Source organism: Dendronephthya gigantea, unplaced genomic scaffold (genome assembly GCF_004324835.1).
Source record: "Dendronephthya gigantea isolate DGI-Jeju-01 unplaced genomic scaffold, DenGig_1.0 000132F, whole genome shotgun sequence".
In the NCBI taxonomy this organism is placed as follows: Eukaryota; Metazoa; Cnidaria; class Anthozoa; order Malacalcyonacea; family Nephtheidae; genus Dendronephthya; species Dendronephthya gigantea.
In genome coordinates this window covers 45168-60826 of record NW_021163142.1, presented here as the reverse complement: position 1 = coordinate 60826, position 15659 = coordinate 45168, and the positions used below count along the sequence as shown (strand labels likewise).

The window sequence follows — 15659 nt, the reverse complement described above, 5'->3', positions numbered from 1 at the left end:
ATAAAAACTGTTCATTGAAGTTTTGCATGGTGTTGTTAATTGCTTGTGATTTACACCACGTTATTTGTTTATTTCTAAGCTCTTATTTCTAAGATTGATTTTATGTATTCTATCTTTCTGCTTTATTGTACCTCTTTTGCGGGCGATTGCTCTTTCAAAAAATATTCGTTGCGCAGAACTGAATAATTATGTGCATGAATATGTGGTCCCGATCGAATTATTGCGCTAGTGCGTCCCTGAAACGTGTGCTTCAATACCTAGTACAATATCGAGCCATTGAGTCAGAAGGGAATAAACGTTTAGGTATATTAGTTTTCAAAATATTACTGGCCTAATGTTCAAAAGTGTGTTAAATATGTGCGCAAGTGTATGCTAGCTAGTATACGCAAAGCGAAAGTTTGTAGGCTGCGATCATCATTATCTCAATAGACGGAGATCAAAGTTGGCCATATTGTTGGCTGTGTCAGACCACGCCGCATATCTTGCACCGTCCATTTCTGATGCTAAACTGTTGTCAGATCGAAGGCGATGATTTGTACCACCAATTCGTAATCCACATTCTTGACACTGCGATTCTTGGGTTGCTCCACCACAGTCCGCAATACAGTAAATGTGCCCTAAATTGAGTCAACAAAGTTTTTTTTTTGTCATGAAAGACAACGTGATAAATCTATTTCAAAGAGTGCAAGAACGAGGCTAGCCGTTTGCAAAGTTTCAAATCATTTGTGTATTTTAAATTCAGTCTGTAGACACAAAACGTACTACTTTCTTCTCGTTTATGAAATAGATAATATAATATTGTTCATTTACCTTTTGGACATTTAAACCAGTGGCCCTGAGCGAGACCCATAGCTTTGACAATAATAGACTTTTCTTCCTCAGTAACGGCGGTGTACTTCACACCAAGTGCTTTCTTCTGTGTAAGGTACTTAAGACGCCTTGTGCACCCATCTTTTATCTCTTCACCTGTATTAATAAATATATACATACCCGATTATAATTTTTATATTTTCGCGGCATCTACGCGCACGATTAATTGTACAGACTTTAACACATTTCAGTTGTGTTATATTTGGATGAAAACTGAAAACACCGCTCTTTTTCATGAGTTAGTAACTGCATGGTGCGTCCCAAAACTTCGTACATACAGAAATAAATATTGTTGTATATTTGGTCATTTTACTTAAATTTGTTGATTAACTTCAAATCAGAATATACAATTTGTTACGGAACAAGAACATTTACCGTTGAACGCATTAATTAGCTTTGAGTATTAAGAGTAAAAATACATGAAGTAAATAGGACCGGCCAAAAGGCCGCTGAAATAATAATGCATTAGTACGGCGGGAAAGTTTTTGTTATTTTTTTTTGTTACAAAAATAGGTAATCCTCTAGTTTTTTCCCCGTATCCAGCAGCTATGGGTTCGAGCACGCTGTGGTTCGAACTGATTTGAAACTCAGTTTGGCGGAATTGGAAGTAACCGTACTAAATTACTCAAACTTACTCAATTTTTTTCCAGATTTTCCTAGGTTCTTCTTCACGTATTCTAAATATCTTGTCTCGTCAGACGTTAAGATGATTTGGCTTTTTCTTATTTCTAATGTTAAGGCAAGGTAGGAAAACATCAGCAAAGCGCGTTGGAGCTCTTCATTGAAGTCTTCCAGTTCTTGTTCGCTAAATCGAAGACGATCTTTCATCACCCATCGCAAAAGTTCTGCCAGTTCACACTTCATCGATTTTATTTCTTGATCATCTGCTTCAGTTCCTATGTTAAGTTGAAAAAGAGAATGTCCCCGAGCAGAAAGAGGACTCGGCTTTCTTTTGATTGATTTCGCTTGTACCATGACATCCTTCAACTTGGTCATGAACTTCAGGAACTGAACTTGATTTTCAATGATGTTTTGTTCTTCGTTGGTTAAGTTCTGAGGCGGGTATCTTCGAAGTCGCAACTTTTCTTTGATTTTCAAAACTTCTGTTGGAAACTGTGTTTCTAATTCGTGAGCTGCGATATCTCGTTTTATTTTTTCGCAAAAGATGGGAGTGGAAGATTGACGGGATATTGCCATCTTAACATCTTCAAAGTCCCGAAGAATTTTCTTCACGATGTTTCCTTAAAAAGACAACAAAATCATCGAGCTATTATTAACCTGGCCAGACTATAACTTTGAACGTCGACTTTTTAATTGAACTACATCAAAGTAATTATTCTTACGTACTCTAGGCTCCTATCAACGGACCCCAAACAGACAACACAGCAAAGATTTGATAGCATGCACTTCTATATAGCTTTGTGTCAAAAGAGTTTTAATTTTTTTGTCTTGTTGCTATTATTCCGCACAGGAAACACCTTCAAGTAACCCGACTTATTCCTACATTGATTCTGTGGGATTATGAGTGTAAATATGTGTAGATGAAAGCGATCTTCTTGAATTGTTGTATAAATAAAGAGCAGTAAGATTGTCCTCAATCGAAGCAGGAAATATGAAGAAATTATTTTTAAATTTATAAAACCCAATTAGCTTCAGTCGCGCGTTATAACAAATTACGTCTAATTAATGACATAATTTAGGCCACACACCATATCGTAAACTTGTTCGTATTGCTGTTTGACATTTCGGACACTTGATCATCTGTATGCTTGTCGATTGACCGCTCTTCATCTCCTTTTCCTGCGTATCGATGTATTGGTCCATTCCTTCAACTTCAAAAACGTGACCACAATCAGCAAGCTCCAAGAACCTAGCACCTTCTTCATCCTCGTTGCCATAGAAAATTTCTGTCAACTCGTCTTTGTCACAAACAAGACATTTCTTTGGGCATGGTTCACCACACAGACCAGCACACTTGTGTCCACATTTTAATCTTTTGTGGCACCGATTGTCACAGCGAGGCCGGTCGCACATTTCCCCGCATAATTTTTTGCATGCAAAATGTTTGCACATCCACTGGCAAGGTTCATTGCATTCCTTGCACTCTTCTCCGCATGCGTTTTGGCACTTGCTGTGCGAACATCTGTTTTGGCATCTTTCCGGACACGGCGGGCAATTCTTTGTGCACGGCACTTTGCATTTGTGACCGCAAAAAAGCGGGCGGTCGCATTTCGAAGAACAAGGTTTGTGAAGCCGTCCTTGTTTGCATTCACCACATGTGCCTAGAAGCAACATGAAAACTGTAGTAATCTTATCTTTCAAATAAGTCATTTTTACACGGTGGATATTTTAATATTAAGGTCTTTTCACACGATCCAATTGAGTTGGATCCAATTCACTTCTCACGTATGGAATATAGTCGGTTATTAATAAAGCAGTAGCGCATTTGCTTCAGTCAATTTGCTCTAGAACTTTGATTTGAACTCTAAAACTCCAAAATAACTCTGAAACATCCATCAGAAGTGATTTAGATCCTACAAAATTGGATAGTGTGAACAGACCTTTATAGTGCAATAACACGCTAATATGCATACACATATTTGCATATGTTCGTTGGCTTTTTCACCGCAGAAAGTCTTTGCCCGCACGGCGCACACGTGTGGGAACTATATGCGCTCGTATACCAAACTATTGAACATGTTGAATATTCGATGCACATGGCACGAGTGAACAAAAGCTGGGGGAACTTACTTACGCTAGCTCAGCAGATAGCTGTCGTGTGCAACGGGCTTGAGACGAACCCTGCAAATTCGCGTCTGCAATTCCGAAGCAATGCCCTTAACAAGTAGAAACATAGATTTATCCGAGTTTCCGCCTTTTACCAAACCAAGTGAAAAAAATCACTTGAGAAAGTTGATAGAATATATTCAGTACATACCTGTGCAGATGTGCTCGCACTTCAACAACGCTCCACAAGGTTGTGGACAACCAATTTTCGTGGGGTCGGTATGACATGGAGTGTTGCACGTATGGCCACATGGAGTCCACTTTTTTGGTACCAATTCTTTGCATTCTCTTGCACAGGCTTCTCCGCATTTTTTTGGACAATTATGGGCACCTGCACAGGGAAGCTTTTTTGGGCATGGCTTGGTACATAAAAAGCTAGAGGGATCCTGATGACACGCCATCACAAGGATGTGATTGCATTGGGGAACTTTCTTGTAGACTTCAACCATGCATTTACTGCATTCTTGATAGCAACGCCGTTTGCATGGATGACCGAGCGCACATTTTCTTGCACAGGCTTTTCTACAATCGTAGTCTTCGTGGAAAGGATCAGTTGGATGACACATTTGTTCGCAGCTATGCCCACAAGCCAATCTGGCTCCACAAAGCACGTTACAGCCACCGTTTGGAGCTTTCTTGAAATCTACGTCGTTACTGACATGCGTTATGGTTTTGGGGTGATTCTGACACGCCAATGGCAGAGATGTTCCTACGCAACCTCTTCTTTCCATGTCGTCAAGAATTTCCGACCAAAGATCGTTTGCTGCTCTCATCAAGGTTAGATTCCCAATGCAAAAGAAACCTTTTTTCGCTCTCGACAAAGACACGCAAATACGGTTGTCAATTGCGAGGAAACCGATCAATCTGCGAATCTCTCTTTTCTCCTTCGTCGTCATCACCTGGCTCCGAACCAGTGAAAGCAAGATGATATCATTTTCTTCGCCTTGGAAATTATCAACAACGCATACTCTAAGACCTTCTTTTTGGGGTACAAACTTTTTCAATTGAAATAGCTGTCCGCTATAGGGCGTTAACACGGTAATTTGGGATGGAGGATAGCCTTGCTGGAGTAGGTATTGACACAAAGCACCGATAAATTTGGCCTCGTGAATGTTCGAGTGGCTTTGATTTTCGTCCAGAGCATCCTAAATGGAAAAAAAGATATTTTTTTTAACGTTTGTACTTGTTTGGTTTACGGACAAACATTGGCTTGAAGTATCTATTGATCTGTTGTAATATTTCAATTCAAAACAAACAGCGAAAATTTGTGAGAAATGTTCGAATCTCGCGTTTAGTGCTTGGGCACTACAGCTCCAGATTACTTAGAGTTTGAGCTTTTGCAAGTGACGTTGTAGATCATACTTTTTCGCTCGGCCAATTAAAATTCTCTTGGCTAGGAGCAAGCAAACAATTACAAACATGGACACAACACAGTAACGTAACAACTAAATGTAACAAACTTCTACCTCTTTGAATTGATGATCTACAAAAAAGATATCTTTGTTGATCCCTTTAATTGTTTCAAAATTCAGAACGGATTCATGGTCGATCAAGTTGTCGTAGATCGGACCCATCATCACTGAAATTTCGGGACGCATTCTGTGTTGAGCTTGCAAACATGCAAAAGGCATACCTATATAAAAAAATTAAATACTTTATTCTAAACGTGTTATTACACGAAACGCAGCAGTCGAATAACTTTTCACAGAACTCATGTATGTATGATGACACACAGACGCATTTGGAGCACTGTTACCAAGCAAACAACCAACCAACCACGTTCCACTGTGTCGCATTTGCACAAGTAATTCTGCACATTTCAGCGGAAGAATGAGTTCAATAAGTGAATAGCAAATATTTTTAAGGATGAGGTTTAACGCCTGCTGTAAAAAAGATGAGGGGAGAAGTTTCTTATCAACAACGAGTATTTTATGGCTCACTAATTCTTCGGAAACCTTTTTTTAGTGAAATGAGACATCAGAGGAAATCAGACATCCGCGAATACTGGAATGGTGGAAATTCTTCGAGTGAACGGACAGCATGGACAATGCATGATTGCTCGTGTAAAATAAAACATCGAATTCATATCAGGACCTTCTTTAGTGAGGCTAAGTCACTTACCATTTTCAACCATTCTTTCGAAAAGAGAGATATCCAGTTGATAATCCAATCCCAGTTGAAACACAGTGGGCTTTGGTCTCAATTGCTTGTGATCTCCAATCAGAATGAGATGTTCGCATCCTCCTGTTAACGCCGTTACTATGTGAGATTCCAAAACCTCGGCGGCTTCTTCGACAATCGTTATCTTTGGCTTAATACGATGTAAAAGGTTGCGATATTTTGCCGCACCTAATATGAGAAACAAAAAAAGATATCTTCCATGTATCAGTCCATAACAAAAGGCAAAAGATTTAAAGGCCTATTGTGTAATGATTAAATTGAAATGGTAATAGTCAAGCAGAACAAGAAGAAACGGAACCTTTTATAGTTTCTTTCCCATAAGAACGATGTTTGTTTTGCCCTCAACAACCTTAGAATTCGCGAAAAGATTGTTTTCGAAACTTGAGGCTAGATTTCATATGGTACTTTTGGGCGCTTTGGCTTTAAAGCTGTATTGAAATTACCAACATGAAATGCCGTTCATTTGTCAATAACGTACTGATAAATCAGGCAAGGGTTTTTTGGACAATGACACTTGGCAGAGCATGTGCGTAATAATCAATAGAGTTGAGGTATTTACCAGTTGTTGTCATTCCTATCACGTGTGCCTCTCGGAGAAGCTCGTAATCCCGAGCGTTATATAACTCCTGTAGTTCTTTCATTCCTCGATTATACTCGTCTTGAATGCTTGCTATCGTGTTTTGGTGCTGTTGACTGATTTCTCTCACCCATTTACGATACAGACGCCAGCGATTATTCACCGAAAGTTCCCACACGTCGCGAATACGCATCTCCTCGGCGTCTGTCATCACATCCTCGCTCTGAAGTTGCTTTTTTATTTGGAAAACAATTCTACTTCTTGCTCGCTTTTTATCTTGCACTTGCCATCCGCCAGATCCCTGGGCCAATTTGGAAGGGTCGACCACGTCGAAATCGTCAGGTACGGGAACATCTTGCTTGTTAGGTGTGTCATCTCCGTCATCTATTCTTCTTTGGTCTTGCATGAAATTAATCTCGTATTCCACATTCTCTATGACAAAAATACCATGTTTTAGCATCATGCATGCTCAAGGTCGTAGCTCATTTAGTCAACCGGCTGTCAAACAACCGAGAAAAGGCGATTAAAGACTTTGATTTAAAGTTTTGTGTTCATAGGAACAACGGAAATAATAAATCAATCGATAAATCAATCGATAAATCAATCGATACTCTCATTATTAAAAGAAGAGGCTGAAGAGCTGAAGGAGATATAAAATCAAGAGCTGAAGGAGATATAAAAAAATTGAATTAGTCTCAATCCTAATTTATATCATTTCTGACTGAACAAATGGAGGTTATTTTTCGTAAAGCCCACTGGGTCGCTATTTTTTAAACTATTCGGGGAAATTCTCGACGCGCTGTGAATTGTTAATGCTCGGTCTATAATAATATGCACTTACCGTCTCCCCTGACCATTTCGTTATATTTCGTGCTATAGTAATACACAAAATTCGTCACCGAACCGACAAAATTTTGCATTTCGTGGTTCGAGATTAACGGAGCTAAGCCAATCTTCAGCTTGTACTGTTGATTCTCTTCTGGGAGTTGAATTGGATTTATTACACGTTCTATTCGTTTGTCGACATACAAAGCAAGGCTAGATGAGGAGCAATATATAACTTTAACAAACTTTATTATTCTTTGATCGTGTGCGTTAATTTGTGCAAAGCATTAATTTGTTTTATCTGCCTATAACATTATCGGGATTATCTGCTTATAATATTATCTGGATTATCTGCCAATAAAGTTATCTGGATTATCAGCCTATAATATTATCAGGGTTATCAGCCTATAATGTTATCGGGTTTATCTGCCCATAACATTATCTGGGTTATCGGCCTATATAATATTATCTGGATTATTACCCTATAATATTATCTGGATTATTAGCCTATAATATTATCTGGATTATCTGCCTATAATATTATCTGGATTATCTGCCTGTAATATTATCTGGATTATCAGCCTATAATATTATCTGGATTATCTGCCTATAATATTATCTGGATTATCTTTCTATATTATATTTGGTTTATCCGCCTATAATATTATCTGTTTTATCTGCCCGTGCGTATATTTTTTTGGGAACAGTCTGAACGACTGTAGCTTTGCCTTTGGAGTTGGGGCAATCAAAATGTTTGAAGTGCATTTTTAATACAGAAATAACTCTATAGAGCTATATAATTTTCTATCCTATACGTCCGAGGCTGCCAATCTTTACTTTCTGCTTTTTTACAATAGAAAAATTTTGGGGATGTCTTTAATGTCTTGATGAACTATTCGCCCATGTTTTAATTTGAAATTGAAGAAGAAAGTACCTTTTTTCCTCCTGCGCGTAAACCAGCCCAATTTCGTGCCATTTATCGTCATCTACACGAGAATAACTCTCACATACGATGTTCTCTCCGAAAATAAACTTCACAATGCCTGTTTCATCAACACAGAGAGCTTTACTTTCGTTCAACCATCTTCGATTTTCTGGCATGACGCTGAGAATGTTCCCAGCTTGTGCGGTCTTGATATTTACGTAGAATGAAAAATCGACGTTTGCTAGTGGTACATTTTCACATATCAGCACTTTTCTTCCATTAAAGCTAAATGTGTCTTCTTTTCTGACAACAACCAACTCTTCTGTAACATATTATAGAAAAGAAATCGCGTTAACGAGACACAAAAATTCAAACTATATATTAAAACTGCGTGTAAAAACACAGTTATACTACTGTAAAGTTGACTACTGTAAACTTTGTTGTTGAGGTTGTTTAATGAACTTACCTTGTTCCACTAGTTCTTCCCCGGCGACAAGGTTAAGCCATTGTAAAACGACGGAACCCTGCTCTGGCTGTCCACCGCCAAATCTCATGAATGGTCTCATGAGAGATAAGAAATGATGCTCTTTAACCACTCCAGTTCTTTGTAATGTCCTCTCGTACAAGACGTTTTGCCAACATTTTCTTATCACGTTCGAAGAAATCTCCATTTTTTCTAATTTAATATACAAAACATCAGGCTATCGGAAAGAAATTACCAGTTTGTAGAAACACCCCTTTGTTATGTACAGTGCTTTTGGTCCGTTAAACCAGACCTTACAGTTACCTTACCTTACCTTACCTTACCTTACCTTACCTTACCTTACCTTACCTTACCTTACCTTACCTTACCTTACCTTACCTTACCTTACCTTACCTTACCTTACCTTACCTTACCTTACCTTACCTTACCTTACCTTACCTGATTTTACCTGTGCAAACGCAGCCTTTACGTAGAAAGGACCCAGATAAGGCTACTTGCTGCGCGATGAAAAAGGATCCACAGTTCTCAACCGAAAGGTATATTCATGGTAATTTTCAATTATTGAAAGGTATATTCACGCGCTGTCCGATTTACAAGTTACACTCAAGATCGACAGCCAGGTTTAAGACGGGTTTTGCTCATAATATTAGGCTGGCTATTCGATTTAAAATTGCTGAAATGTAGCATTTTTCCTTTTTGTTCTGAAGTTAAAACTCCAGTTCACGTTCATTTACAACTATAGCTAGCGAACTAAGAAAGAGTTTAAAATCCTGATTGTTCCTGACAGCCAGGAAATACAGTCATTCACCCCACCTTTAAATACAGTAGAAGTAATACATACTTTTGACATTGTCAAGTTTTGAATGCACTTCGGCAATGCCTCTTCCCACGTATCTAGGACCTCTTTTATTGCTTTTTTCTTTGATAGCTTTCAAATTACAATCCTTGAGCTTCTCGCTTTTGCTGCGTCCACCGATACGAACAATTTTGTCTTCGTTGTTGCCGTAGAAGTCGTAGATACCTTCCAAGAACTGATCAAGCGCGTGATTCGTGAAACAAATAACAAGTATCGGTGTCCGACTAACTTGCCGCTGTCTTCCGACCATCGTCTGCTCCCCGTGGATCCATGTTTCTGTGTTGTTAAGCAATAGTTTCGCTATCTATATAAGCGAGAAGACTTAAGCTTAATTCGAATGCTGCAATAGATTAATTTGCCTGCCACACCAAATCTTTCTCTTCAGCTCATTTTTAAGAAGATATTTATCTTTCCATGGAAGGATCTATGTGTGTCTATGATCTGTCTCTATGTGTTACACGTAATTCTAACCTTTAGGCCCAGAAATGTCTTCCCCGTTCCTGGTGGGCCTTGAATGACGGCAACTTCTCTTGTTAGAGCAATCTTCAGTGCTTTGTACTGAGACTCATCGAGGCCCAACTGCTCCATACTTGGCCAGCGGTCTACATCAAGAACTGGGACATTTTGAGACTGCGCAGCTCTCTGGTGAGAACGGTACCCTGACAGGTGAAACGTGTTATTAGCATTAAAATATTTTTAACCACAAATTTGCCGATAAAGCTAGAAGTGAACTCACCATACGCAAAAAAATCATGTAAGCGAAGGCCTTCAAGTTGCCTGTGCAAACTTGATGTTGCAGGCGATGAAGCATTGTCCAATAAAATCGAAGAGAAGTCAAAGCTTGGCGCATTTAAACTAAAACGATTTCGTCTGACGTATTGTGGAGCTTGTATGTCTTTGTTACAATCAACAAGGTATCTCTAAGTGAAAGATATAAAACGTTTTGCCGAGTTTGTTAGGAAGAAATAGGGCTCGAATTATTGAGTACTGCATGCATCACAATCATTCAACATAATCCTATATGCAGTTTAGGGCTTGCGTTAGTTTTGTGTATCGTGATTGAAATACATTATCATCCAATTTTCCTCGTTTGATATCTTATACTTCATTTCCTAAATCCGTCTGAGCATAACATTTAGTCGGATCAATGGATGGGTCAAGTTTGCATAGTGAATTTGTCTTTGAAAATAGTCCTTCACTACCCAAACTCGTCACCAATAAAATTAGTTTATAAATTTTTCATTTTTAATATTTTTCAATTTTTTCATTTCTACGGATTATAGAATTTTTGTAATAAGCAATTAACGCTGAAAAAAGTCAAATTCCATTTTCTGCTAACCTGAAATGGCAAATCGTTGTCCTCTGTTTTTTGCAGTCCTTCTAAGATGGGGCTATAGGCTTCAAAATACGCAGTTGTTTCGACCATCTGGTACACATTTTTGCGCGAAAAATCTTGTAAATCAATCGTCAAGTCCATGAACTGCACCGTAATTTTACCCTGTAATTACAAGAAATATACATTATTTGAGGCACGCTTGGCCGGATATGGCTTATGCACCTTGGATAAAATTCGTAAAAAAATAAAATTGGCCTTTAGATGTTGACATGTTTTTTTCTTCAGCTAAACAACACTTTACTTAGGCTAATCGTATGTCCTGTTTTTGCCTATATTACTGAACGCATCGAGAACATAATATTGCACTGCGCATTGAATTCTAACAGTTTTAAGCTGACACACTAAAATTATTTTTAATGTGAGTTACTAATTCCAGTTAACCCGTAAAGCATACTTTAGGATATATATAGTTAGCTTCACCTATACAAGACAGCTTGTTGCTTGAGAAGAACAACAGAAACAATACTCTTTCTTATATTTTTTGCAACCAAATTCACTCGAAAGTTCTCTTAATGATAAATACAATTACTATCTCATCATTTTTGAAATAATTCAAATATCTTACGTATGCAAGTTCCCTGAGGTCTCTGTCGGCGACTGTCGCAAAAATAAGCGTTTGGAAATTGTCTTTGGAGAGACAGAGAAGAGAGCCGAAGATCAGCCTCTTGCTGTTTTCCCACTTGACACGCTTCAACCTTGAATTATCAAATTGAATCTGATGACGTAGCCCCTTGTTTGAGCATACGGGATACAGAATTTTAACATTTCTGTACATCCGTATATCCTTGAACAAGCCTTGTCTCTGGTCGATTCCTTGATTGACAAGATTTAGAATACCTTCTCGCAAAGGACGAAGGAAATCTTCTCGCAGCAGCCGAAATTGAACGTCCAGGTAATGGTTCAGGTCCTGATAGGCTCCTTGGATTATATTCTTTCTAAGATACGGCGCTTTTTCCGTGAAGATGTCGTCATGATGGGGAATTATTGTCATTTCTCGGAAATCTTCAGGCGGTGGACCCACAGCGTCGATGCCTTTAGGTGAATTCAAACAAGTTTGCACAAACTGTTCAAAATGACTTTTTCAAAGACAAAAACTTTTTATAGTATCATGCTATTATTACCCGTGATTTAAATGTAATAACAGAAATAACAATCACACAAAAATTCGTGACAAGAATGCAAAATTACTGTATAAGGGCCCGTTCAAACTTGCAAATTTTGGTGCGATTCTATATGTGTGCTATTCTCTTCTTTTAATAGATGTGAACGAGTGAATTAATTACGGAAGTTAAAATAGGATCTCGTACATACCAGACCATTTGTGACTTATTACTCGTTCACATCTATCAAACATCGCAAGTGAAAACGGGCCTTAAACACATCAATTAACAAACCTGGGTGACGACTTCGCATTTGTCTTTGATTTTCAATCTCTCTCTTACGTATTTCTTTCTCAAGAGATTCTTGTTTGATAACTTTGAGCTGTTCAACACCTTCTAAAACGTCGGCGCTAATTCGACCCATCCTTGTCAGCATAGCAACGGCTTGCTCTAGGTCGGCCAAGGGAAGGTAGTCACACGAGCTTGGTATTCGTTTGAGAATTTCCGTGAATAGCCTGACTGTGTTTTCAATGAACAACTGAGAATTGGCGTTTGGGTCTCCTCGGAAACCCAATTTTGTTATGTGGCGTTTTAAGGTGAGCATAACAAATAAAGATTTATGCAGCTCGACAAGAAGTTTATTAAAATACTCCGGACTGTTGCTATCGCAAGCTCTGGCGAGCACATTAACAACCAGTTCAATCATATCGTCCGTCATGTTAGGGTTGTTTAAAAGGTTTTGAAACGCTGGGAGACATCGTTCCGAAGCTAAATCTAAAACAATGTTATCCGGATCTTCTTCCCGCAATTTGTTAAGTGCGTTAAATCCAAATACGACGTTACCACCTGATCGGCCTCCTCCGTTAAACGGTCGTCCCCGACCGCCTCTGCCTCGGCCGCCTCTTCCTCGTCCCCAACCGCGCGAACTATATCCGCGCCTATAGCTATTATATCCACTCGCCATAATCTTATGGCAGCTAAAACCTAAACGAGTAAAAGATATCTCCATCTGTAAAAGCCCATTTACACTTGCAATTTTCGCTGCGTCAGTTTTAAATAAGATGTTCTACTTTTGATGGATGTGAAAAAGGTTTAATTTCTATTTTTATTTAATCCAATGTAGTATGCGAATTTAATCCTTGAGATTCAGTTAGAATATGGATTAGAATTAAGTCTTAAAATAGGTTTGTTGCTGATTAGGGTAAATCCTAGCTGATCCTAAATCTATAATCCTAACCTAATTTGAAAGCCTAAACTCGCGTATTGAAGGATTTACTAAACGCGGAGTTATTACCCAACTGATAGGTAAATAAAGGCACAAATACCTTAGACATTTAATATACATGAAGCATTCATAACTATTCGCATGTTTACATCAATCAAGAGAAGAATATCGCACCGAAGATCGGCCTTAGCAACAATGATGATATTACTATTGTTCATTATAGAAGAACGAACTCCAGGCAGGCGAACTTGACTCCGAAAACATATTTAATCATCTATTTTGTAATTTCTGTGACAATGTAGGTTTTAGGAATCACTAACTTAGTTACGAACCAGTACGTACACAAACATAATAAACAATTATACTTAATTCATGGTTTCCGTATTTAGATGACGTGATCACTTTGAAACACTCGCCGAAACCTAACCGAATGAAATGATTTTGAGATATTTCAAAAATTTGAAATCTGAAATTTGCAAATGTTTATGTCTCCTATGACAGCATTAGCAACTGCTTTTCAAAACTGAATCACAGAATTCTCTCTTTGAGATATAATTCCAAAATTAAATTGTTGTTGAATATCTTTATGTCTCCTAGCGATAGTGCATAGCAACTTCTTTTCAAAACTGCACCATGATGTCATAATATGCAATTGAGATGCAAATCAGGGTTTTCCCCATGTTGAAATTCCTTGAAACCAACAAGCGTTACAAAAATACATACATATTTCACTCACTTGAGAAAACGGCGAATAAGGGCTATTCATGACAAATGGTAACTTCGTATACATGCATATAACCTGCCTTCTAGTATAGTCATACCGGGGATATAAACTCATGTCGAATGCTCGCAAAGAAATTAAGGGCTAAGATATTAATATATGCAAAGTCCGCATAAACATAGACTCATAGTGAAACCGAAACAACCCGTCAAGATATTAAAACACAAACCACTATCTTGTTAAAGAATGCAATTTATTCTCTGTAAACTATTCATGTCATGTCCTTGATGAATGGCAGATGGCTCGACTTCTAGAAGCGTAGAATTTTCCTGCAACAATTTTCTGTCGCTATTTACAAATTAAATTTTCTGTGCGAGTTCACGTCTGTGCCGGTTCTATTATAACAACATCGAAACAAAACAAAAATACTTTCGTACAGTAGGTTTACGCAAGTTTCCGAATAAAGACGTTTGTCAAACTGAACAGAACTAGCATCATTACGATACGTTAACAATCCACATTACTATAACTTGGGTTGCTATATGAATAGTTATTAATGCTACTTGGATATACAATATTCCATGTCATTCCGATTTGTAAATTTTTATATATACCTATATATAACATAGCTACATGTATATTAAATTTCTATTCCTATAAGTATATATGAATATATGGCTTGCGATTACTGACCTAAACGTTTCTTATTTCACCATGTTTTGAGAAGCTTCTTTATCGGCTAGCTGTACATCCTGTTCTTGAAAATATGAGGAATTTATTACCGCTCAAAGCAAATCGATATGCGCATGCTCCCATGCAAAGTGGCGTCGTCATAGTAATGTTGATATCTAAAAATAGGTTACCGGATTAGGCAAAATTAATAAGGATTAGGCTTATAAATTCCCTATAAATTCTAATAAATTAATCGATACGACTTCAAAGTAGGATTCGCCAGATACCACAATACCCTTGCTAATAGACTTTACTTTTTATCAGGACCTGTTTGCATGGAGCGAGTTATCCCAGCTAGCTAGGCGCATCAGAGGTGGAAGTCCTGAGCAAGACTCATGAAAGTCTTGAGCAATATTTTTTCAATATTTCTTCAAGATTTCTATAAAAGGCGGCAATCTGAACTCACATGACTTACGTTTTAACCCAAGTCTAGTTTACCCGTTCTGTTCAATTTTAGCGTATATTTTTCGATCAATAAATGGCCATGCATGCGATTTATTAGATGATCAAACCACATAATTTCCTATCATGGCACACGCGTGACGATTCTCCATGGTATACGTCTGCAGTAGTCAGCTGAAAGGCAGTTATCCACCAAATAATTATTACTTCATTAAATACATTGCAACAATTTATTAAACTAAGAAAAGTAAACATACAGTATGTGTAATTATAAAATATCAATCAAGTAATAATATATATCATGATTAAAAACATATATATTATGTTACACTAGTAAAATATTAAAAGCAAACTTTTCCAAGCTTTCGGACGAACGCGTCCATCATCAGGGAATAACTGGCGTAAAACAAATTCTAGCCTTAAATACGGTCTACAAATGTGCATACATTAACAAATTAAACAAATTCTAGCCTTAAATACGGTCTACAAATGTGCATACATTAATAATTATACAATAATAATTAAGCCTAAAGTTAAAACCTATTATAAGAGGAAGGGTACGCGTTCGTCCGAAAGCT

The 15659-nt window shown here is 37.8% G+C and overlaps 1 protein-coding gene across 2 annotated transcripts; it reads right to left on the bottom strand.

Annotated features, from left to right (window-relative positions):
- Window positions 1-164: 164 nt before the first annotated feature.
- Window positions 165-14702, bottom strand: LOC114536211 (NFX1-type zinc finger-containing protein 1-like). 2 transcript variants are annotated; one of them, XM_028557539.1, is made up of 18 exons: window positions 14641-14702; window positions 12296-12985; window positions 11467-11933; window positions 10845-11003; window positions 10242-10425; window positions 9977-10164; window positions 9491-9809; window positions 8632-8841; window positions 8175-8487; window positions 7257-7453; window positions 6398-6847; window positions 5779-6006; window positions 5124-5290; window positions 3809-4802; window positions 2580-3152; window positions 1506-2111; window positions 811-966; window positions 165-617 (listed from the first exon to the last, which is right to left on the bottom strand). In XM_028557539.1, exons 2-18 carry the CDS (start codon window positions 12963-12965, stop codon window positions 418-420), a joined length of 6081 nt encoding a protein of 2026 aa, XP_028413340.1. In that variant the 5' UTR covers window positions 12966-12985; window positions 14641-14702; the 3' UTR covers window positions 165-417. The 2 variants fall into 2 exon arrangements, with proteins under 2 accessions (XP_028413340.1, XP_028413341.1); XM_028557540.1 differs by lacking the exons at window positions 12296-12985; window positions 14641-14702 and having other exon boundaries at window positions 11467-11596; window positions 11739-11817.
- Between the last annotated feature and the right edge of the window lie 957 nt (window positions 14703-15659).